Here is a 23,621-nt window from a genome sequence, read left to right as displayed (position 1 = left end):
TTTGAGTATTTACCATTTTGACTGTTCATGTGTTTTCTATATTCAAATTAGTTGACCATAAGCTATTCTGGAAATTGTTTGCATGCTTCTTTGGTGAAACTGTTTCAAAATGGGAGATTTTTTACTTTACATTTTCTACTTTATTTTTTAGATTACCTATACATTTTAAACAACAACAAAAACAGTATTTAAAAAGAAGCCCTCCAAAATATTTTAACATGTGGCTAAGTTGGGGAACCACCTATGGTTCCCAAACTCAGCTACCCAAACTAAACAATGCCTTTTTGGTTCTCTGGTACCATAGAGCTGATTTCTGTGCTTAGTCGTTGTGACCAGTACATTTTGACTATTTGTTTATGCTCTGTTGTGTTTTTTCAAATTATCTGAGAAATCATTTGCCAAATGTATATGTTAGAAAAAAAAGAAAAATTAATTAAGACTAGGAAAAAATAGCAATCAAAACAGAAAATAAAAACCTGTGAATACAAGTACTGTATAAATATGCCAATCCTAAGGCTCATCATGATTGAACAACAAATTTTGCATTATCGGCTTCCTGGCAACTAGTCGGTAGGGAAAAAAGGAGCAATATAATTCTTATCAGATAGAAGGTAGGGCATCATTTTTTCAAAGAAAGCTAAGTACTGAATTCCAAGGTAAATCTCACATATGAGATTTAATATACAGGAATACCAATATAATACACAATGCTCTTAATACTATTCCCCTGTTATTTATAGTCATGGGTTTCATATGGCAGTTTCTTATACTGTACCTCAAGAAGAAACAAGAATGTATTATTAAAAAGTAATAATAATTCCGTTGAAGTGACTTTCCCTCAAAGAAGAGACGTGTGATGTTTAAGAACATAACCTGGTAGTTGAGCTTGATCCAAATTTAGGATGACACCACCTAGAGAAATAAAGGTTTAAAACAAGGATGGCCAAAAGCAAAAAGGAAGGGCAAGTTAAATCCACTTAGCATCTGTCCTTTGTTGTGAACTCATGTTGGTGCTGTGTTGACAAGTTTCCGAGACCAGGGTCGGCAGAAAAGAGTGGAGTGAATGCGTAGCAGTTTCTCTCTTGGTCACAGGAATGAACAGCTGGGAGACCTCCGCACGTTTACTATCCTTAGGCCAGGCTATTTTATGTTCATTTCACTGGTCTCAGTCTTCAGTGTAAAGTGAATTACAGGCAGATGGGGTTTGTTTATACTCTGTGATGAGGGCCTGGAATGTTTTATTTTGCATTGCTCTTTAAGACTGTACATGGTATCTTGTTAATTATGACTGACTCTCCATAACGAGCCTGGTACATCTGTCTTTCATCATTCTGATTTTCGATTCTATGTTTTGTTTCTTTAATATTAGCTATTCCATTTTAGTTAATCTCTCTTCTCATTGAGTTTCTCCTTTAATGTGATAGAACACTATAATTAACATTTTTTGTTTTTTGGGGAGCATGATTCTGAAAGCAGTGGAATAAGGAGAATTTGCCAACTGAGCAACCCCAGGTGCCAATGAGTATGGTCATATTACGTATTGGTGTTATATGGTTTATTACCAGCAATAAGCTGTTTATTATGCTTACTTTTAACAAACTACAGTTACAATTCTATTATTAGAGCAGTAACTTGTAATACAAAGACAATTCAGGGAAAATTAAGATAGTTCTGAAATTAAATGTTAGCATCATTAACTATAATATTTGGGGATGTTTTCCTCTAAGTATCAATTTATGTACCATGTGATTGTTCTAATCAATATATTATCTAAAAAACACAGTTCATCCACTGGAAAAAATGCCTACCGACTCTCCTACTGTATTTTACTTGTTTGACTTTTGTGTTATTACATAGTCCTTAAATGGGTATTTTATACATTCCTTAAAAGAATATAAATTATGTTACTTTTCCAAAGAGCAATTTGGCAATATATATCAAAGATCTTCAAAATCTCAGCCCCTTTGACTTAGCTATTCCACTTCTACGATATGTCATTAGGAAATAAACAGTGATTTTTAAGTGTGGATTTTGCAGCGAGAATGCCTGACTTTGAATGTAGCCAATAAACTTACAAGATATTTGACACTGGATTTTTTTAAAACTTCTATAAGGCTCAGTTTTTCCATTTATAAAATAGGTATGAAAATATCACCTATCTCTAGGTGTTAGTATGAGAACTAAGTTGAAATGATATCTCAAAAGTGTTTAATATCCTGCCTAATATAAAATGTTGATAAATAATTGCTATTAGTAGTCATTATAGAAAGACTTTTAAGGATAAAATTTATGTGCTCTAAGATATCAATTGATTATGTTTAAATTATGATATTTTATAACATAATTAGAACTTTTTTTTAATATTGGTCTTTAAAATGTTAAGATAATATTGTAATATTGTAAGATTATAGAGAAACTTGAAAAGATAATGCCAAAATGTTAAGACTGGATCACTGTTAATTTTTAAAACTACGTGATATATTCTCTGACATAAATCATACCAATGTTTTCTTAGGTCTCCCAAGGCACTAGAAATAAAAACAAAAATAAACAAGTGGGACCTAATCAAGCTTACAAACTTTTGCACAGCAATGGAAACCATAAACAAAATGAAAAGACAACTACAGACAGAGAAAATATTTGCAAACAGTGCAACAGACAAGGGCTTAATCTCCAAAATATAAAAACAGCTCATGTAACTCAACAACAACAACAACAAACAACCCAATCAAAAAAATGGGCAGAAGACCTAAATAAACATTCCTCCAAAGACATACATATGGCCAATAGGCACATGAGAAGATGCTCAACACCACTAATTATTAGAGAAATGAAAATCAAAATTACACACCTGTCAGAATGGCCATCATTAAAAAGTCTACAAATAAGTGCTGGAAAGGGTGTGGAGAAAAGGCAATCATCCTCCTTCAATGCTGGTGGCAATGTAAGTTGGTGCAGCCATGATGTAAAACAGTATGGAGCTTCCTCAGAAAGCTAAAAATAGAATTATCATATGATCCAGCAATCCCACTCCAGAGCATATACCCAGACAGAACTATAATTCAAAAAGATGCATGTACCCCTATGTTCATAGCAACAGTATTCACAATAGCCAAGACATGGAAACAACCTACATGTCCATCAACAGATGAATGGATAAAGATGTAGTGCGTACATACAAGGGAATACTATTCAACCATAACAAAGAACAAAATAGCATCATTTGCAACAACATGGGTACAACTGGAGATTATCATACTAAGTGAAGTAAGTCAGAAAGAGAAAGACAAATACTATATGGTATCACTTATGTGTGGAATTTAAAACATGACACAGATGAACCCATCCAGGAAACAGAAACAGACTCAGAGAGAACAAACCTGTGGCTACCAGGAGGTCGGGGTGGAGGAAGGATGGATTGTGAGTTATAGGTTAGCAGATGCCAACTATTATATATAGAATGGATAAACAAGAGCCTACCTTATAGCACAGTAAACTGTATTCAGTATCCTTGGATAAACCATAATGAAAAGGAATATGAAAAAGAATACATGTATCTGTATAACTGAGTCATTTTGCTATACTACAGCAATTCAGTTCAGTTCAGTCGCTCAGTCCTGTCCGACTCTTGGCAACCCCATGAATCGCAGCATACCAGGCCTCCCTGTCTATCACCATCTCCCAGAGTTCACTCAGGCTCACGTCCATCGAGTCAGTGATGCCATCCAGCCATCTCATCCTCTGTCGTCCTCTTCTCCTCCTGCCCCCAATCCCTCCCAGCATCAGAGTCTTTTCCAATGAGTCAACTCTTCGCATGAGGTGGCCAAAGTACTGGAATTTCAGCTTTAGCATCATTCCCTCCAAAGAACACCCAGGGCTGATCTCCTTCAGAATGGATTGGTTGGATCTCCTTGCAGTCCAAGGGACTCTCAAGAGTCTTCTCCAACACCACAGTTCAAAAGCATCAATTCTTCAGCACTCAGCTTTCTTCACAGTCCAACTCTCACATCCATACATGACCACTGGAAAAACCATATTCTTGACTAGACGGACCTTTGTTGGCAAAGTAATGTCTGCTTTTGAATATGCTATCTAGGTTGGTCATAACTTCCCTTCCAAGGAGTAAGCGTCTTTTAATTTCATGGCTGCAATCACCATCTGCAGTGATTTTGGAGCCCCCCAAAATAAAGTCTGACACTGTTTCCACTGTTTCTCCATCTGTTTCCCATGAAGTGATGGGACCAGATGCCATGATCTTAGTTTTCTGAATGTTGAGGTTTAAGCCAACTTTTTCACTCTCCTCTTTCACTTTCATCAAGAGGCTTTTTAGTTCCTCTTCACTTTGTGCCAAAAGGGTGGTGTCATCTGCATATCTGAGGTTATTGATATTTCTCCTGGCAATCTTGATTCCAGCTTGTGCTTCTTCCAGCCTATCGTTTCTCATGATGTACTCCGCATATACGTTAAATAAGCAGGGTGACAATAATTTTTTTTAATTGAAGTATAGTTGATTTACTACAGCAATTACAACATTGTAAATCAACTATACTTCAGTTAAAAAAAAAAACTAGCTGATAGAGGGATTTGTTTTATTAACACTATTCTTTTGTGTGTGGCTTTATTTTTCATTTTTTAAATTATTTATTTTCGGCTGTGCTGGTTCTTTGTTGCTAGAAGGTGTTTTCTCTAGCTGCGGCATGCAGAGGCTACTCTTCATTGCAGTGCCCGGACTTCTCATTGTGACGGCTTCTCTTGGTGCCGAGCCTGGACTCTAGGGCATGCAGGCTTCAGCAGTTCTGACACGTGGTTTCTGGGCTCTAGAGCACAGGCTTAGTAGTTGTGGCACACAGGCTTAGTTGCTCTGCGGCATGTGGAATCTTCCTGGATTCAGGGATCAAACCCGTGTCTGCTGCATTGGCAGGCAGATTCTTTACCACTGAGCCACCAAGGAAGCCCTTTCAGTGTTTTTAAAAGAATGACAAGAGTAATAAAAAAGGAAGTTTAAATCCTTGGAATTAGTGCTTTTGTAATTTGTTTAAATGTTAAATTGATCAGTTTTTTATTAAAATATTATTGATGCATTTTTAAAAGTTTGAAAGACTTTGATATATCAGGCTTGTGAAAAGTTTTGTAAAAATTGTAACAAATACATTTATAAAAGAAAGATGGTTTATTCAGTCATGGAATTTCTTGGTGATTTTTATTGTCTTTTTAGTGCTTTTGTATATCTTCCAAAAATTATGCAATAACTTCGTTTTTAGAATCTTAATCAGAAAAGTATTTAACCAGTTTTTATATGAATTGATCCTTAACTTTTATGCTTTGATGACATTAATTCTAGTATTGAGCGCACCCTTATTCATTGCTTCTTAGATTGCCCTTTGAACATGTAATTTTCAGACAATTTTGGTGGAAGTTGGATTGTGTCTTAACATCTGTCCAGAAGATAGCTATTTCAAGTATTTTTCATATATGAAAAATGATACAAGAACCATCCTCACTACTGCATTCCCATAAATTTTATTTCCTTTTTTAAGCAGTGTTTTTCAGCATAGTCAGTGTTCATATAGGCAACTTTACCTTAATGGGAGGAAAGGGTATTATGAGTATTTTGGCAAAGTTCTCGCCTCTTTAGGCAAAAATAAGATTAAGAGGAAATAAGCAACTATTTCTTCCTGCCTCTGTAACTGAAATGATATTCATATTTATAGGTCAACTTTATTTGTAGTAAATACTCCCTTTCTAAACTGTAAGTTTATCTTGTAGGTCGCCTGCTAAAATAAACTTTATTTGCTTTTGTACACTATGTGCTCATGCTTTGGCTTTATGCCTGACCTCCCAGGTTGCAAACATCTACAGTAGAGCCCAATATTAAAGGAAATGAACCCAAAAAATAACTGAGAAAATATTACAATGTTAGTAATAAATTATCCAGTATATTCTCATTGGAGCAATAAATTATAATATGAACAGTGGTGGTCTTTAAAAATTGTCCCACTATTCACTAAGACATTTAATCTTTTCCATGTTCCAAATGAAATACATTATTGGTTTCTACTCTTTACAACATTTAGGTGTTAGGGACATAATATTTGTTCATTTGACTGGTTCTGTTCAACACAGAGGTTAAAAAAATAAAGGCAAAACACCTGTATGGATAGCACCAACTAGCACCAAATCTTACTATATGTAAGAATATTATTTTCGAAGTCAGTTATGTATACATTAATACAAACAATCTAAAATAGAGTATGCTAAAGGAAAAACGAGTAATGCTAACAAATTCTAAAATTCACAATAAAAGTAATTTAGAAGTCTCTGGAAGAGGGTGGGATCCTGATGGGAAAAAGTTAATTAAGCCAGGAAAAAAAAAAAATAGAAGAAAGAAAGGCGAGGAGGGAGGGGAGGATAAGGAGGGAAGGAGACATTGCAGGCAGGAAGCACACACTCCAGGACTGAAGTAGAAATACAAGAGGCATATTAAGGAAACCATGTTGGAACAGATGATTCATATAAGGCAGTGGTTTTCCAAATTATGTTCTGATGAGTCCCCACATGGGCCGGTTGGCAAGCAGGTGACGAGGCCAGCTCCTAAAGTCTGTAAGCAAGGCAGTACAGCAGGTGTGTTAGGAAGACTGATCTGACAGTGGAGCCAGAAGCTGTGTCGGGAAAACCATTAAGTCAGATGAGATGGCACAAGTCCAGATGTATCACCGGCCACTGGTATATAAATAAAAGAGGATGGATGCATGGGTGCTCCCCGAGGAGACACCTGAGTGACAGATTGAATGTGTGATATAGCCGGGGAAGGAGAAGTAAAAGATTCATACACTGACAGTGATGGAGAAGTTCCTGTTGAATTTAAACCCAGCTACTAGTACTAGGTTGTATGAGAATATGGAAGACAATATGTTGATTGTGTCCCGGTTGTGAAAGGAAATACAAAGTAGACTGAAATGATTAACTTGAGTATGTAAACCTTTATCTGCGATGGCTGACGGTGGGATTATACCTTAGGTTGGCAGTGAGGATGAACCCATAGCAGACCTGAGAGCTGTGTTCTCGTTTACACCTCAGGTGCTAAGTCAGCTGATTGCTTAGAAACCACTAAGGTGGAAAGCCTCTGTTCCTTGTAAGGTGCCCGTGTTAAACTGAAACGCCCTAGGTTCTGTGGCACAGCCAGAAGTCTCATAGCCAGAGTCTGGGAATTGGCTTCTGGTGAGGTAGCATTCACAGGGTAGTAGTATTAGATAACGGAGAGTATTAACGATGCGGCTTTCGGTTGGTGAGGATAAAATCCCGAGCAGGAGAAGACTTGTTATTCCTCAGACCTGGTGACATGAGCCCCAAACGCATGGTTCAGCTTTCTGAAGGATGACTCACCAGGGATTTATAGCCCATCCCCCCTCCCTCAGATAAACTATAAATGCACTAAAAATCTGTCTTTCTCTATATCTCTCATATAAAGATATATTCACTTGCTCAGTCTAAGAATGCATATTTAAATGGAAACACTTATTTGAAAGTCCTTAAATTAGTATGTTATGGGCTGAATGGTGTCCCTCTCCCAAAACTTGTATGTTGAAGTCTTAACCTCCAATAATCTCAGAATGTGACTGTATTTGGAGATAAGATCTTTAAAGAGGCAAGTAAGCTAAAATGAGGTATTCAGAGTGGGCCGTAATCCAATATGACTGGTATTCTTACAAGAAGAAGAAGGGATTAGGACACACACACAGACCAAGGCATGATATGAGGACACAGTGAGAATGTGACCACCTGCAATCCAAGAGAAAGACCTCAGGAAAAAACTAAACTAGCCCACACCTTGACCTTGGACTTCCAGCCATCAGAACTGTGAGACGATAAACAGCTGTTGTTTTAACCATCCAGCCTGTGGTATTTTGTTATGGCAGCCCTGGCAAACATAATACATTATGTATTTGAGCAAACTTCATAAACAAAATCAAAAGATAATAACCTAGAAAGATATTGGCTAACATACAAAACACACAAGGGCCTTGAATCACCTACACTCCAGTAACAATGAGCACACTTAGCACTCAGATATTAAATACCAGACAGTCTTAAATACCACTGTCCAATAAAGGAAACCAAGGCTCCATGGAGAAGTGGCTGATTCTAGGAATGCAACAGGAATTATTACATGGTATGAGCCAGGTCCATTTTATAGTGCCAGAAAGTAATTAGTAATTGCTTAAAAAAACAGCCCCTCCCAATTATAGAGGTATATCAAAGGGACGCAGGAACTAACTGAAAGATCTCCCAACGTTCAAAGCTTTGGAGTAACAAATAGATTAAAACCTAAAAAGTGTAAAATAAACATACAAGTACATATTGATGTAAATATTGAAAATGGCTGGGGAATAATAGACAAATCTCCCATGCAGAAGAATTCCAAATAATTTATATGGCTACTCCACCCTCAAGGAGGTAGAGATCAGCTCCTCACTCAAGCATGGCCTGTGCATTGTGACTTCCTTCCCAAGACTACAGCATGGAAAGCAGTGCAGGGCGGGGAGGAACCTACAATGGCAAATCGAACAGACACTGCTTCAGCCTGGTGTTCAGGGCTGCCAAAACAGTGATAAGTCACGCTACTAGTATGTGCCCTTGATATAATATGATGTGATAGAACTGTGCTTCTGTGATTTTCCTCACCAAAACCCATACCATGTCTAATCATGAGAAAAACATCAGCAAATACCTGTCGAGCAGTTTCCTACAGTGTTCAGTTCAGCCGCTCAGTCGTGTCCAACTCTTTGCAACCCCATGGACTGCAGCACACCAGGCCTCTCTGTCCATCACCAACTCCCGGAGTTCACTCAAACTCATGTCCATTGAGTTGGTGATGCCATCCAACCATCACATCCTGTGTCATCCCCTTCTCCTCCTGCCTTCAGTCATTCCCAGCATCAGGGTCTTTTCAAATGAGTCAGCTCTTCCATCAGAATACATCAAAGTATTGGCATTTCAGCTCCAACATCAGTCTTTCCAATGAATATTCAGGACTGATTTCCTCTAGGATGGACTGGTTGGATTTCCCTGCAGTCCAGGGGACTCTCCAGAGTCTTCTCCAACATCACAGTTCAAAAGCATCAATTTTTGGAGCTCAGCTTTCTTTATAGTCCAACTCTCACATTCGTACATGACTACTGGAAAAACCATAGCCTTGACTACTTTGTTGGCAAAGTAATATCTCTGCTTTTTAATATGCTGTCTAGGTTGGTCATAACTTTCCTTCCAAGAAGTAAGCGTCTTTTTTAATTTCATGGCTGCAATCACCATCTGCAGTGATTTTGGAGCCCCCCAAAAATAAAGTCTGCCACTGTTTCCCCAATTTATCTGCCATGAAGTGATGGGACTGGATGCCATGATCTTAGTTTTCTGAATGTTGAACTTTAAGCCAACTTTTTCACTCTCCTCTTTTACTTTCATCAAGAGGCTCTTTAGTTCTTCACTTTCTGCCATAAGTCTGGAGTCATCTGCATATCTGAGGTTGTTGATATTTTTCCTGGCAATCTTGATTCCAGCTTGTGCTTCATCCAGTCCAGCGTTTCTCATGATGTACTCTGCATATAAGTTAAATAAGCAGGGTGACAATATACAGCCTTGATGTACTCCTTTTCCTATTTGGAACCAGTCTGTGGTTCCATGTCCAGTTCTAACTGTTGCTTCCTGACCTGAATACAGATTTCTCAAGAGGCAGGTCAGGTGGTCTGGTATTCCAACAGTGTAGTTGATCTGTATTCCTCAAAACTGTCCAGATCATTTCCCAAGGAGTCTGAGAAATTGTTACAGCCAAGAGTCCTAAGGAGGGAAGACAACTAGCTATAAATATGCTATCTTTAATGGGATCCTGGGACAGAAAAAGGATGCTAGGTAAAAACTGTAAGAAATCTGAATAAAGTACAGACTTTGTGAAAGTCACTCAGTCATGTCTGACTCTGTAACACAATGGACTATAACCCACGGACAGGCTCCTCTGTCCATGAAATTCTCCAGGCAAGAGTACTGGAATGGGTTTCCATGCCCTTCTCCAGGGGATCTTCCTAACTCAGGGATCAAACCCAGGTCTCCCACATTGCAGGCAGATTCTTTACCATCTGAGCCACCAGGGAAGCCTGGACTTTAGTTACTAATATAGTTTAAATGATTTATTAATTATGACAAATATACCATACTCTGATACAAGGTAGTATTAATAGGACTAACTCAGTGTAGGCTATTGGGAACTATCTATACTATCTTCTCAACTTTTCTGTAAAATAAAACTAGTCTAAAACTCTATTTTAAAATAAACCAAAAAGGAAAGTAGACAACAGAATATCATACACTTCATGTATCAGAAAACCAGTGAACACTTGGGAAAAAACTCATACTTAAACTGTTAAAACATATGAGATGATTATGTATCTCTTATTTAGCTGGCAAACTTTTTTAAAAAATCATGATACACACGATTGGCAATGTATAGGAATGTAAAGTAGAACTCCTTCTCTGCAGGGCATATTTGGTAATAGGCAAAAATGTCTATACTCTTTGAAGCAGCAACATCACAACCAAGAAGTGAATATCTGTATGCACAGAAATTTTTTTTGTATTATGTGCAATAATGCAAAGACATCTGGTACAAGCTGCTCAAGCTAATATGGGAAGCACTTCCTCTAAGTTTCCACACCCCACCTGGGAACTTCTTGGAAAAAAGTTTTTTAATGACTGGTCAACCTATCTATACCTGTGATCCAAGGATAAGAAAAATGGCCTAAAAATATGAGCTCTTTATTGACATAGAACAGGAAAGTGGACTGAAGTTCTCTTATGTCCAAGACTTTCTCCTATAATCAACATCCTGGGGCTGATCAAACTAAGACCCCTACTTCCCCAGAGGGACAATCCCTGCTGGGACCAATCTGCCCTTGTTATCAGGGCCAATTTGAGCACTATCTGGTCTAAATTTTGGCTATGAAACTATGACCACAGAAAAATACAATTTTTGACAGTGTGGTCACAATATTATTTAGACTACAGAGAAAGTTTGAAGAAAATTCCTTTTTAGAATTCTTGCCCGGAGGAAATAACTCCTCCTGTGCCTTAAGAAAGGCTTCCCAGATGGCACTAGGGGTAATGAACTTGCCTGCCAATGCAGGAGACACAGGAGACACTGGTTCGATCCCTAGGTTGGGAAGATTCCCTGGAGGAGGGCTGGCAACCTGCTCCAGTAGCCTTGCCTGGAGAATCCCTGTGGACAGAGGAGCCTGGCAGGCTACAGTCTATGGGGTCGCGAAGAGTCAAACATGACTGAGTGACTAAGTACAGCACAATAGCAGAAATCTGGAAATTAACCAAAAGCCTATAAATACGGGACTGTTTAAATAAACCATGCAAATATCAATATGGAATGTAGTGAAGATATCAATACTGTCGACTAATATTTGAAGAGAAAAATTCCATGATATTTTACGTGAAAATGCCAATGTGTACTGCATCATGTCATTTCTGTGTCTATACACACACACACACACACACACACACTCCTTGGATCTAGTGAAATAATTTAATGCTATCTGTTAGAATTAAATCCTGTTAGTAATTGTCATAAAGTGCTTTGAGTTATTTTAATATATATTATAATAAATATATCAAGTATTGTTTCACAGCACTGTCATAATTAGAAATCAGAGTGAAAGACCACTTTTTCCATTATCACAAATTGTGTGTGTGTATGGAAACATTATGTCTGTTTTAGGTTTGCATCCCATGGATAAAAAATGGGATTTGCATACAGTAAAGTGTTGCCTGTGGTAATTTCTGACTCATAGGCTGAGGACAATTTTTATTTTACTTTCTGCAATTTTGCACAAATTTTGCACAAATAATTCCATTTTCCAAAATGTTCAGGATCCACAGAATATTTTTTGTGGAATAAAAGATTTTAAATGGCCTTTTTTAAAATAAATCTTTTGTTCCTATAAGCCTGTGTAAAATATTGAAACTATCCTTTGGTTTTCAAAAAATATTTTTTTCCTTTGCTTTTCTGAGTGGCTTTAGTTTATACACCAATGTTTTGTATACATTTACACCGTCATGTGTTTTCCATGTACTGTCTACTTTTCTATCAGGTGAAATTTTCATGAGCTATTAAAACCATTGTTATGTTTGATTCATCTTCTTGCACTTTTTGCTTTTAGGTTGGTGTTTGGAATGCTTTATCCTGCATATTATTCATACAAAGCTGTGAAAACGAAAAACGTGAAGGAATATGTAAGTATAGTTTTGTGAGTGATCAATTCTAGTTGAATGTTTCCACTGTATACAATACTAGAAAAACATTATTTTAGAAACAGCTGGAATAATGTTTGGGGTTAAAAATGTTACATAAATGTGATGAAGTTCGTCTTTTTTTAAAACTAATTTTGAATATAATTCCAAAGTGAAGTTTCAAAAATAGTTTGCTGTCAGTTGGCATTTAAACAAGTATGATTCCCGAATGAGTCATTGCATCTCTAGTCAACCTCCAGTAAAATAAGAGGTTGGGAAATTGTCTGTTTTTCAGTCTTATAAATGTATAGGTTTACGTGGAATATCTCTATGGCCCCAGAATCTTTTCCTTCCTTCATAGGTGTTTGTCATCTTCTAATTGATTAAATATGTAGTCACCTTATGACTACTGACAGTTACAGTCTTTTTCTCTTCTTGAATCATGGTATGCTGTGATTTCCTCTTCAGTCATCAATCTTTCTTTTCTCTTTCACTTTCCTCTTCCCCATCTTTTAGCTGTTGTTTTTTTTTTTTTTTTTACTTTCACCAATTTTTAAATGTTTATTATAATAAATTCTTCAAATATTGTTTTATGGTACTGGCATACTTTAGTTTTTAGATACAAGCACTTTTCTTCAGTTAACAAGTGCTTCTCAAGCTACTTGTGATACAGGACCACTTTGGGTTTTGTGTTGTTTTTAATAATTTCCATTATGTCATAGACCAATACTTTTAAAAATAAATTTTAAAAGTAATCACTAGAAAAATCAAGTCAAATTCCAAAAACATACAAAATACTACCCAAACTTTTATTATTAGATGTAGTAGATCTGAAATTATTGTCAATTTTATATTTAAAGCAAAACAGTAACACTCCACAACCTTGCACTAGTCCACACACAACACTTTGCCTTATGGTGTCATATTTTAATTGAAATTCTGCTTTGAAAGATAAAAACAAGACTTGCTCTTCATTTCTAAACACCACAAAAATATATGCTAGGAGTATTCAACTTGCTACTAATTAACTGTACTGGCTGATACAATCCTCATTTGAAAAGTTTATGATAGTGTGATTACACAAGATTTTTTTTTTCTGAATCTACTTTATTGTATATTTGAAGTACAGGGTGATATGTTCCTCAGCTCTTACCTGTGAAGTATTATAAACCTAGAATAACCAATAACTGGTATATCTGAGTGTCTCTGTGTATATATCTGTGAAGTATTCTCACTCCCCTCCCAAATGTACAACGTTTTTGTTGGAAAAAAATTACAAATTGAAAATGAAGTTCTCATGAGGACCTTGTCAGCAGGCACACAAATGCCATTCCTTAAATAAAAGATAAGAATATAGGAAAAGGAAATATAAAAGTATGTATGTGTTAGTCGCTCAGTTGTGGCCAACTCTGCGACCCCACAGACTGTAGCCCACCAGGCTCCTCTGTCCATGGAATCCTCCAGGAGAGAATACTGGAGTGAGTTGCCACTTCCTTCTCCAGGGGATATTCCCAACCCAGAGATTGAACCCAGGCCTCCTGCATTGAAGGTGGATTTTTTACCATCTGAACTACTAGGGAAACCCATAAAAGTATAACAAATTACAATGAAAAGAGGCCCTTATGTGTAAATTAATGATAGAAGGGCAGGAAAAACAGTATTATTCAGGGATTGACCTAAGAACCATTATGACAATATTATTACATTTCTTACTATGCGTCAATTTAATTTTGTTAATGTTTTTAAGGACTTAGAAACATAGATTTTTACTCCCTTAATACAACACTCAATTTTACTACTGCATTATTCTATAAATTTGGTGTTAGTAAGAATGGTCTAATCCTCAAATTTTAATTCTGCTTCATAAATTAAAGTAACTTAACCTATGGAAGAGAATCCATTAACATTCTTATTCAAACTGTTGCAAAAACTTTAAGACTTGACATGTGCTTATATATTTATATATACACACCTACTACATACATACATATTTGGATATATACTTCACATATTGCCTTGGACATCTTTTTAGAGATTAACTCATAAAACAAGGAAAGAATTATCTGTACATAATTTTGCTACAGTATTATGACTCTGGAACAAGTGTCTTTAACCATCCCTTTGGGAATATCGGAATCATCAGTGATTGAAGGGAAACTGGGGAAGCAAAAAGGCAGGTGGCTGGAGTTGTTTTGATGATTACATGGTAATCAAATCTGCTTCACAAATTAAGCAAGAGCTAGAGTGAAACGGAAAAACAGGCACAGGCACTGAAACGAGAAAGGCAGGAATCTGCTTTTGACACGGAAGTATGACACTACTGTAAGACCTCCTGGGGACCAAAGCGTCTGCCATCAAGTCTGCTGGAGAGACTAAGCAGAGATATCATACTAGAAAAATAACATCTTAATGTTTATGTAATTTCTACCAATTTCAAAATACTTGTGTGTATTATTATTTCCAGTTGCTACTACAACAGTTGCCACACATTTACTGGCTTAAACCAAAGCCAGTCTCAGAAGTCAGAAATCTGAAATGGATCCACAGGCCTCATTCATTTGGGAAACTAGGGGAAAATCAGTTTCCTTACCTTTGCTAGCCTCTACAGGTGGCCCATACTCCTTGGCTTACGGCTGTATTCCTCCAGCTTCAAAGCCAGAAACATGGGACTGAGACCTCCTCAAGCTGGTATCTCTCTAGTTCTCCTGAGATAAAAGAAGGTTCTGAAGTCCTCTTCCCCTAAAAAAGACTCTCATGGCTACATTGGACTCCCCTGAGTAATCCAGGCTCCTCGCCCCATCTGAGGGTCAGCCGATTAGCCACCTGAATTCCATGTGCAGCCTGATTTCTCCTCTAACACGCAACCTGACATATTCACAGGTTCCAGGGATTAAGACAGGGCCATCTTTGGAGGAGGGAGATGTTATTCTTCTGCCTAATACAATATCTCAGTGGCCCTCACTCCAATTCCATAAAGTAGTAAGGGATATTGGACTATTACAGGCTCAGTGAAGTGAATTAACTTGCCCAGGGTCACATGAATCATTAAGGAGGAAAGGTATCAGATTAGAAAATAAATGAGGGTTTTTCTCACTTGAAAAGCAAAAAAATTGAAACAGCTTTCAGCAACAACCAGCAAATATGCCTGTGATTAATTCCAAGGTGGATCTTCAGAAACCCCACTTGTATGGATATTTTCCAAGTAGAGCAGTGAAATAGCTTAACCAGTACAAGGGCAGGACCCATAAGCATCTAAACCAACTGTAAAATGATTAAAGATAAAATGAGATGTTTTTGAAAGTTCTGTGTGATCTTGGCAGTTCTTTAAATATTTCCAGCATAAATTTATTTGTGACAAAAATTTTGAGTATCATTTTCTTAGTGAACCTCACCTAAACTTAAGTCATCCAGTTTTACCCCTGATTTATAGCAATTTTATCAAAACTCTCTTCTCACAGAGTTTTCTTGTAATCCCATCCAAATCTGTTTTTTATCTGGTAGTTTCTTAATAAAAGTAACTTTCTTAAAATTTCCCTGTTATATTCTTAATAGCCTTTTATACCATCTGTAATATATTTTTTGTATGTATTTGTGTTTATTTTCCCCACCAGATAAGCTCCAAAGAGAGTTTTGTTAATTGCTATATTCCTATACCTAGAACAGTACATGTTACATAGTAGGTACTCAATATTTTTTTAATGAGTAAAGAAGGAAGAAGAGTTGACTTCTAAGTATCTAACAAATCTTAAATGGTATTTACAAGAACATGTCCCTTTCTTCAGTGGATGGATCTAGTTTCTCAGCTTTGATTCTGCTCGTTAAGAAGTACACAGACCAGTCTGACTTATCCCTAAGTCCAGTTATTCTGTGATGTTTGGTTAATACCTAAATTCTACTGATATCTACTTCAAAATTATTCTCAGAAAGCAAACATTTTTGGTTAATTTACTTCTTCCCACCCTAACTGCTACCATTGTCTTTAAGGCTGCAAATATTGTAGATTGCACCTGATAAAACAGATGCTGTATTCAAATCAAAACAAATGGAAAGAGCTGTGTATTTTGGCAATCTTCCTCTCTTCCTTTGCCTATTTTTAAAACGGAGCTTTCCTAGGATATAATTTCCTGTATAGTGTGGCAGCTATGGCCTACTTAAAGTCTTTCAGTCTTGCAGTAATTGAAATGTAAACTTACTGAAGAATTAGTATGGTTTTGCAATTTTTTTCAAGCCTAGACCGTCTCACGACTTGAAAATGGAGTGTTTACTTCCAAGTTGTGTATAATTGCTGTAGCTTTTCTAGGAAACCAGTGTTCTTATTCTAAGAATGTTGGGGAAAGTGGCAATGAAAAGACTGGGCAACAGTGCTTAGAAATCACAGACGTTTGGTCCTGAGATTTACTGTGAGCAAGAACAAAGAACAGGGGAAACTCTGGGAGATTACTTTCTGAAAGGCCCTCCAAAACCCTGTTGACGTAGTTTTTGAAAGTGACCTAATTTTTGACTGAATATTTGGGTGATATGAAGCTGAACGAATATGCCACATGCTTGTCATTTGGTAAAATCTTAAGTTGCCTACTAGTTCTGTTTGTTAGAAATTTGTCTACCAGTTATAAAGGGGAAAAATGTAGTAAAGAAACTTTGTTGTCAAACGTGTTCCCCAGGCATCTTTTCATATTTTGGACTAAAAACACTCATTTGTTTGAAGGGTTTTAATGATTTGTGAAGTATGAAAATTTAACAAATTAAAGGGATTTTTTAAATTTTATCTATTTTTAATTGAAGGATAGTTGCTTTAAAATATTGTGTTGGTTTCTGCAATGCATCAAAAAGGGTTTTTTTTTAAATTTTTTGAAAATTAGTTTTATCAGGCTGCAATCCTGTTTATTTTTTATTGTGATCTACTTTTAATTTACTTTTTGTTTTTAATCAAAGCTTTACTTATTTATACTTTTAAAATCAGACAGTTGTCCAAGGCTTATTATGTAAAACAACAGTTCCCCACCTTCCTCATCTCTATTTCTAACTTTCAAGGAAACTACTTTCAGTTCTTTTATCCAAATCCATTAGTATTTATTTATACATCTAAATACATGCTTGTATGGCTGTTTCTTAATTTTTCAGATGTATCTCATCAGTTGAGTTCCTTCTGTTAGAGATGATTTATAAGTTACCCAATGTCTCTATATACTTGCATAATTTCCAGTATCATTAGAATGTAATTTGAGTTGGATCAGTATTCAGTATTTACATTATTGAGGCTAAATTAGAAAAAAGCAATAGAGTCTAGAGATAAAGAACTAGGTTGCTTGGCTTATCACCTTGGCCCTGTGCCTTACTAGCTGTATCTTTGAATGGGTTATTTTTTTGCCTCACTTTCCTGATCTGGAAAAAAAGTACAGTCGTGGTACTTGCCTCCTCAGGTGGTTGTGAGGATTATATGAGTTAATGCAACAAAGCATTTAAATCAGTGCCTGTTATATAAGGTTTTCAGCATGGAAACACCATTTGCATCTGATGTCTACAGTAGCCTGCCATGACCATTCTTTTTCTTCACAGTAATTTGTTATTCGTTATCTTGTTTTTCTGTTTTGTTTTGTTCGCTTATTTGGCATTCTCTGTTCTCCTTGCTTATTTAGACCCAAACTCTGTGATAGATGTGTGAATTTTCTCTCAGTGCATTCTCATCCATTAGATATTCCAGACTGACTCTTAGATGCTCAGGTTTCTTAATCTCCTGTTTTCCTCTTTCTTCTTTTACTTCCTCATTTTGATGCATGCCTTTCTTCCCAAGAAGGCTTTTTGAGAGGTGTTTTTTTTTTTTTTTTTTTTTTGAGATGAAAGTAGGCTGAAAGTATTTTCCTTCAGAATTTTGTCTTTTAACTTACTGTGTTGCTGTGCAGACATCTGGCACATTTGACGTTTGGCATCTTACCTGCTTGTGGGAATTTTCTGTGTCCCTGTAGTTTAAAAATTTCAAGATGACGTGCCTTGGTATAAGCCAGTTACAGTCAATTTTGCTAAACCTTCAGTCATCCCTTTTAATCCAAGAATGCTTTGTCCTTCAGCTCTGGGAAATTTGTTTAAAATTATTTCTTTAAGGATTTTCTCCACTTCATTTTCAATAATTGTTTTGATCTGGGGTTCCTTTTATTCAGTTAGAAAGCCACTTGGACTGATTCTCTAAATTTTCTGATCTTTTTTCTTCTCTTTCCCAACTCTTTTTTTTTTTTTTTTTTTTGCTGTATTTTATGATAGAGTTCCTCAATCTTCTCTTCTCTTCTGTGTTTAATTTCCAAGGGCTTCTTTTATTCTCTGAATGTCCCTTTTTCGATAGCGTCCTCTTCCTACTGTGTTTAAAATAGCTTCCCTTTTGTCTGAGGATATGAATGATCGCTCTTTAGATGTGTTCTTTCTACATTTCGGCCTCTGTTTTTCATGTATGATTTTTCTCAAAAGTTAGGTAATCCTCAGTTCTCTACTCATATTTGAATATTATAATGAAAAGCTAATTCAAAGTCCTGAACCCATGAAGAGGCTTGCTGACTGTGATCTTCACTACAAGGGGATTTAACTAGGCATTTTATTTGTTCCTAGGACTGCCATAAGGAAGTGCCACAAACTGAGTGTCTTAAAACAATAGAATTTTATTGTCTCGCTCTTTTGGGGCCAAGATATGGGCAGGGCCACTTTCCCTCTGAAACCTGTTGACGAGAATCCTTTCTTGCCTGTTCCTAGCTTCCAGTGGTTGGCAGGAAGCAGTCCTTCCAGTGGTTGGCAGGAAGCAGTCTTTGGTGATTCTTGCCTTTCAGGGGCAGCACTTCAGTCTCTGCCTCTGTTATCCCCATGATGTTCTCCCTCATGTGTCTTTGTCTCTGAGTCTCTTTTTTTTTCTCCTTTTAAAGACACCAGTCACATTGGATTAAGGGCTCACCATACCCCAAGATGACCTCATCCTAACTAATTATATCTTTAGTGACCCTGTTTCCAAGTGGGGTCACATTCTGAGGGTTAGAACTTTGTAGTACTCTTACCAGACTACTGTAACAAAATGCCACACAATGAATAGCTTAGGCCACGTAAAGTTTTTTCTCACAGTTCTCTGGCTGCAAGTTCAAGATGAAAGTCCCATCAGGGTTGGTTTTGGGGGAGGCCTCTTTGTAGCTTACAGACATTCTATCTGTGTCCTCATATGACCTTTTCTTTCTGCGTGCAGGGAGAGAGATTTCTTTAGGGTCTCTTACTCTTCTAATGAGGTGGGGACCCATCTGTTGAAGTGGAGCCCCATCCTTTGAAGTGGGACCTCATCCTTAGGACCTTTTGAATCTTCATCACCTCCTTAAAGTTTCTATCTCCAAATACCATTACTCTGGGGGTTAGTTAGCGCTTCAGCAAGCAAATTTTAGGGGAACACAGTCTATAACAGACTTCAGCATATCTTTCTGGGGAACACATCTCAACCCATCACAGTCATTTCAAATTATCAGTGTCTATATCTTCAGGTGTTTTCTTTTGTGCCAGGCAGATTGTTCCCAGAGAAGACTCTTCCATTCTGAAAGGCACTTGGTTGCTGGCATTCTCGTGGGAAAACAAGGATTGGGGCCCTCAAATACTCAATTTATTATCTGTTACTTAATCCCTGTTGGCCCTACTCAACTGCGCCAGAGATTTGCAAATCCAACCATCGCTTTTTCCAGAGAATAAGCCTCAGGGGGAGCAAGGGGTGTCACCAGACCGCGGAGTGGGAGGCCATCCAAGGATCTACCTGTCCTCGCAGTATCCCTACAGCCATCCTCCATTTGTCCTTTTTGGCCAAGAATTGTGTTACCAATTTTTGAACCTTTTGGAAGCTCTTCAGTGTAAACTTGGGTTGCTTCTCAACTTTTCCCACCGTCCACTTACTCTTCAGTTTTTTCAGCTCTTCTGGGTCAGTTACTACTCATCCATTTCTTTCCTGGGTCCAAAAATGTTGATGCTCTTTTCTATATTCTTCCTGACTTAAGTCTTTCTGAAAAATCACTTTTCTGTTATTTTAATGAGATTTGTAGTGGGGTTACAATTAAATGTGTGTATTCTGGGATCGCAAAGAGTTGGACACAACTGAGCGACTAAACATACACACACACATTCATTCTACTATATTTACCCATATTTCCAAATTGACTTTATGAATGGGATACTTGTGGTTGATTTATATTGTCATATCAGATAATACTTGTTTTACCATTAACATTGGTTTTTAAAATGTGTTCACATAGGAAATAGGTTTGAAGTAGTAATACATATTATTTTTTTCAATCCTTAACAATTTTAAAATTTAATTTTAGCTGACATGCAATGAATACACACTTATCTTGTCTTGAGTTATAGTTGTTGACAAATCAAGTTGTGATAAAATCAGTTTCTGTTTGGGACAGTTAAGAAGAATCGCTTGGGATAGTTCATTATTTTTTTAATATTTATTTATATTTTTTATTTCAGCTGTTTGGATATACATTGTAATATTCTACCATTTACCTTTTTTAATGTAAATTAATTTTTTAAATTGGAAGATAATTGCTTTACAATATTGTGTTGGTCATTATTCTTTAACGAAGTAAATCCACTTACATTTACTTAAAGTAGGTGATGAGTATGCTTTGTAAACTTAATTTTTTGTGTTGGGATTACTTATTGTATATATAATGCATGTTAGTATGTAATTTCACTGCCTGAAGTAATGGGTCCTATTGTAATCATCAAGTGACATACTCTTCCTATGTCTTCTAAAAATAATTTCTTCAGGATCATTACAGTGTATCCTCTTTAGGAAACAAATGTTAAATTTAAATTAAGATTTATATTATTGGGGTTAAATAAAAGCCTAACACAATTCCTTCTAAACTTTAAAAATGTAGATATTTCCCTGGAGGTCCAGTGGTTAGGACTCTGGGCTTCCATTGCAGGGGGCCTGGGCATGATCCCTGATAGGCCAAAAAAAAAAAAAGGCAGCTAAAATTTAATAATGTGAATTAGAGTACTCCTTGACCTTTACAAAGTAAAATGAAAGCATTCCCACAAGTTTCACACTAAGATGGAGCTAGCAACCACAGCTGTCCAATGCAAATGCTTCATAAAACATACACAAAGAAAAAATTTCTCCCAGTAACATTTAAACCTAAGAGGCTAAGTCAGGCTTTTGCTAATATCTAGGAAGAATTTTACCAACTGCAGTGCCAATGGAAATAGATTTCAAAAATCAGGGACAGAAACTGTTGTTTCCATTAAAGGAAATGTTGTTAAATAGTAAATTGGAGGGAGGCCTAGCCACCTCCACCCTAATCCCTAGTGATGGAACAGCTTAAAATCATAAAAGCTACAGCAACCAAAAACACCAAAAAACTCAGCTGCCACCATCCTCCGTGCTGCAGGAAAACCATGTTCAGAAGCAGCCAATTCTGCCTCCCCCACATCTGTTCACAAACCATAGCCTCACTACTTTGAAGAAACCTCCCCAATAAGTTCCAAAAGAAAGAAATAATAATTGAGTACATGAGAAATTCAAAAGTGCAGTACTAGGCAAATGCAAAAATAAAAATGACAGCAATATATTTATTACAATTTATATTCTTGAATATTAACAGTTTCGAGTGCAGTAGTGTAAACTATTTATTTATTTTGAACAAGCAGGAAGAAAAACGAAGCATTCAATTCACAAACTAACAAAAATATCAGAATTAACGGAATCTGTAAAGAAAGTAGGGTAAATAAAGCAATAAAAATGCAGAAGTAAAATAAAAACAAAATCAAGAGAATTTCAATATTTCTAAGAGTTGTTCCCTTGAGTAAATCTAACAAAAAGTACAGAGGAGAGTAGAAAAAAAAATTGATAAAATAAATAGGACAGGGTTTAAGTGACAGAAAATTAAATAATGGGGGGCTTTAAATGAATGCCTAACATAGTTCTTTCTAAAATTTTAGAGTAAATTTTTTTTAATTTAAAGATGGAATGTTTTCAAATAATGTAAGACATACTGAAAAAGTAAAAAAAAAAGTGTTAATAGCTCAGTAGTATCCGACTCTTTGCAACCCCATGGAGTGTAGCCTGCCAGGCTCCTCTGTCCATGGAATTCTCCAGACAGAATAGTGGAGTGGGTTGCCATTCCCTCCTCCAAGGGGATCTTCCCAACCCAAGGACTGAACCCAGACTCCTGCGTTACAAGCAGATGTTTTACCATTGAGCCACCAGGGAAACCCTGATCTTTCCTTTTCCTTTTTAGCTACTGTTTACATTATTTAAGCAGAGATGTTTCCTCTTTTGCACAATACAGGATCTACCTTTGGAGTGTTCACATATGTACATCATCTTTCTTTCTATTATGTAACTTTAGTAATATAGTGCTTCACCAGCTACAGCTATAATCGTCATATTGTCAGCCAGATTGCCATCACGCTGTGAAAGGTCCTCCTAAAAATATAAAAGCTAGAGCTGTTCCTGAAGACTTTAGCTAAGTAAGAAAAATAAAATCTGTCAGAAAACCTCATGTAATTTTAAAAGCTCACAAGTGGTATGTTACTTCAGAAATATAATAGATTGTAAAAAGATTGAAGATAGTTTGAATAACTATAAAAATATAAAATATATAGAATTATATAGACTGATCACTTTTCTTAAACCACAGATTCAGACTCTGCAGGTAAAATTGAGAAATTCATCAAAAGGTCTTGAAAAGTCACAGAAATAGATGGAGTTAAGTAATTTTATTTGAAAATATTATATTAACTTTCAAAGGTTTCCAACAGCATCTTTTAAATAAAGGTTTAACACTTCAATGTTATTGTATTATATTCTTCTTTAAAAGATTGTCAGAATAAATTATTAGAGCCAACTGGAAACGTCTTTGCCAATGATGTGATGTTTGAATATAATTTCAACCTGCCCATCAATGTTCTTCCTTTCTCTGCAGGAAGCAGATTTAGACATACTCTTAGGGAGAAAACTCTTAAGGGCACTTCCACCTTGGGCAGGGAGAGGGTTTCCATCCAGTGGTCTGTGTCCAGATAGCTCTGGACTCTAGGATGGGACATCCTGCATGAGACTTCTGGGCAGAAGAGCCTATAGGCTGCCCTACCCTGGGTACTTTACTCAAAGCTTTTGTCTTTTCAACTGCTAGCCATAAACAATGCCTCTGAGAAGTGGGCTAAAGCTCAGTTCCTTCTATTTTTTGAGGTTCTTATTTTAAAAAATGATGATGTGCCCAAACAGTGTTATGAAAACAAGGGCTTATTTTAATTGTTTATAGCGAACAAATTATCAAACTGAGTTCATCTTGCTTCCAAACCCGAGGCTCTTTTTACATTTT

The 23,621-nt window shown here is 36.5% G+C and overlaps 1 protein-coding gene across 1 annotated transcript in view; it reads left to right on the top strand.

Moving 5' to 3' along the window:
- Positions 1-23,621, top strand: part of REEP3 (receptor accessory protein 3) — a 100,319-nt gene that overhangs the window by 36,752 nt on the left and 39,946 nt on the right. Inside the window, exon 2 of the mRNA XM_068981602.1 lies at positions 12,213-12,285. Coding sequence (XP_068837703.1) covers positions 12,213-12,285 — 73 coding nt within the window. The remainder of the gene's footprint in view (positions 1-12,212; positions 12,286-23,621) is intronic.

The sequence above is a fragment of the Capricornis sumatraensis genome, chromosome 10, assembly GCF_032405125.1.
Source record: "Capricornis sumatraensis isolate serow.1 chromosome 10, serow.2, whole genome shotgun sequence".
NCBI lineage: Eukaryota > Metazoa > Chordata > Mammalia > Artiodactyla > Bovidae > Capricornis > Capricornis sumatraensis.
This window is presented reverse-complemented; position numbering and strand designations above follow the sequence as displayed.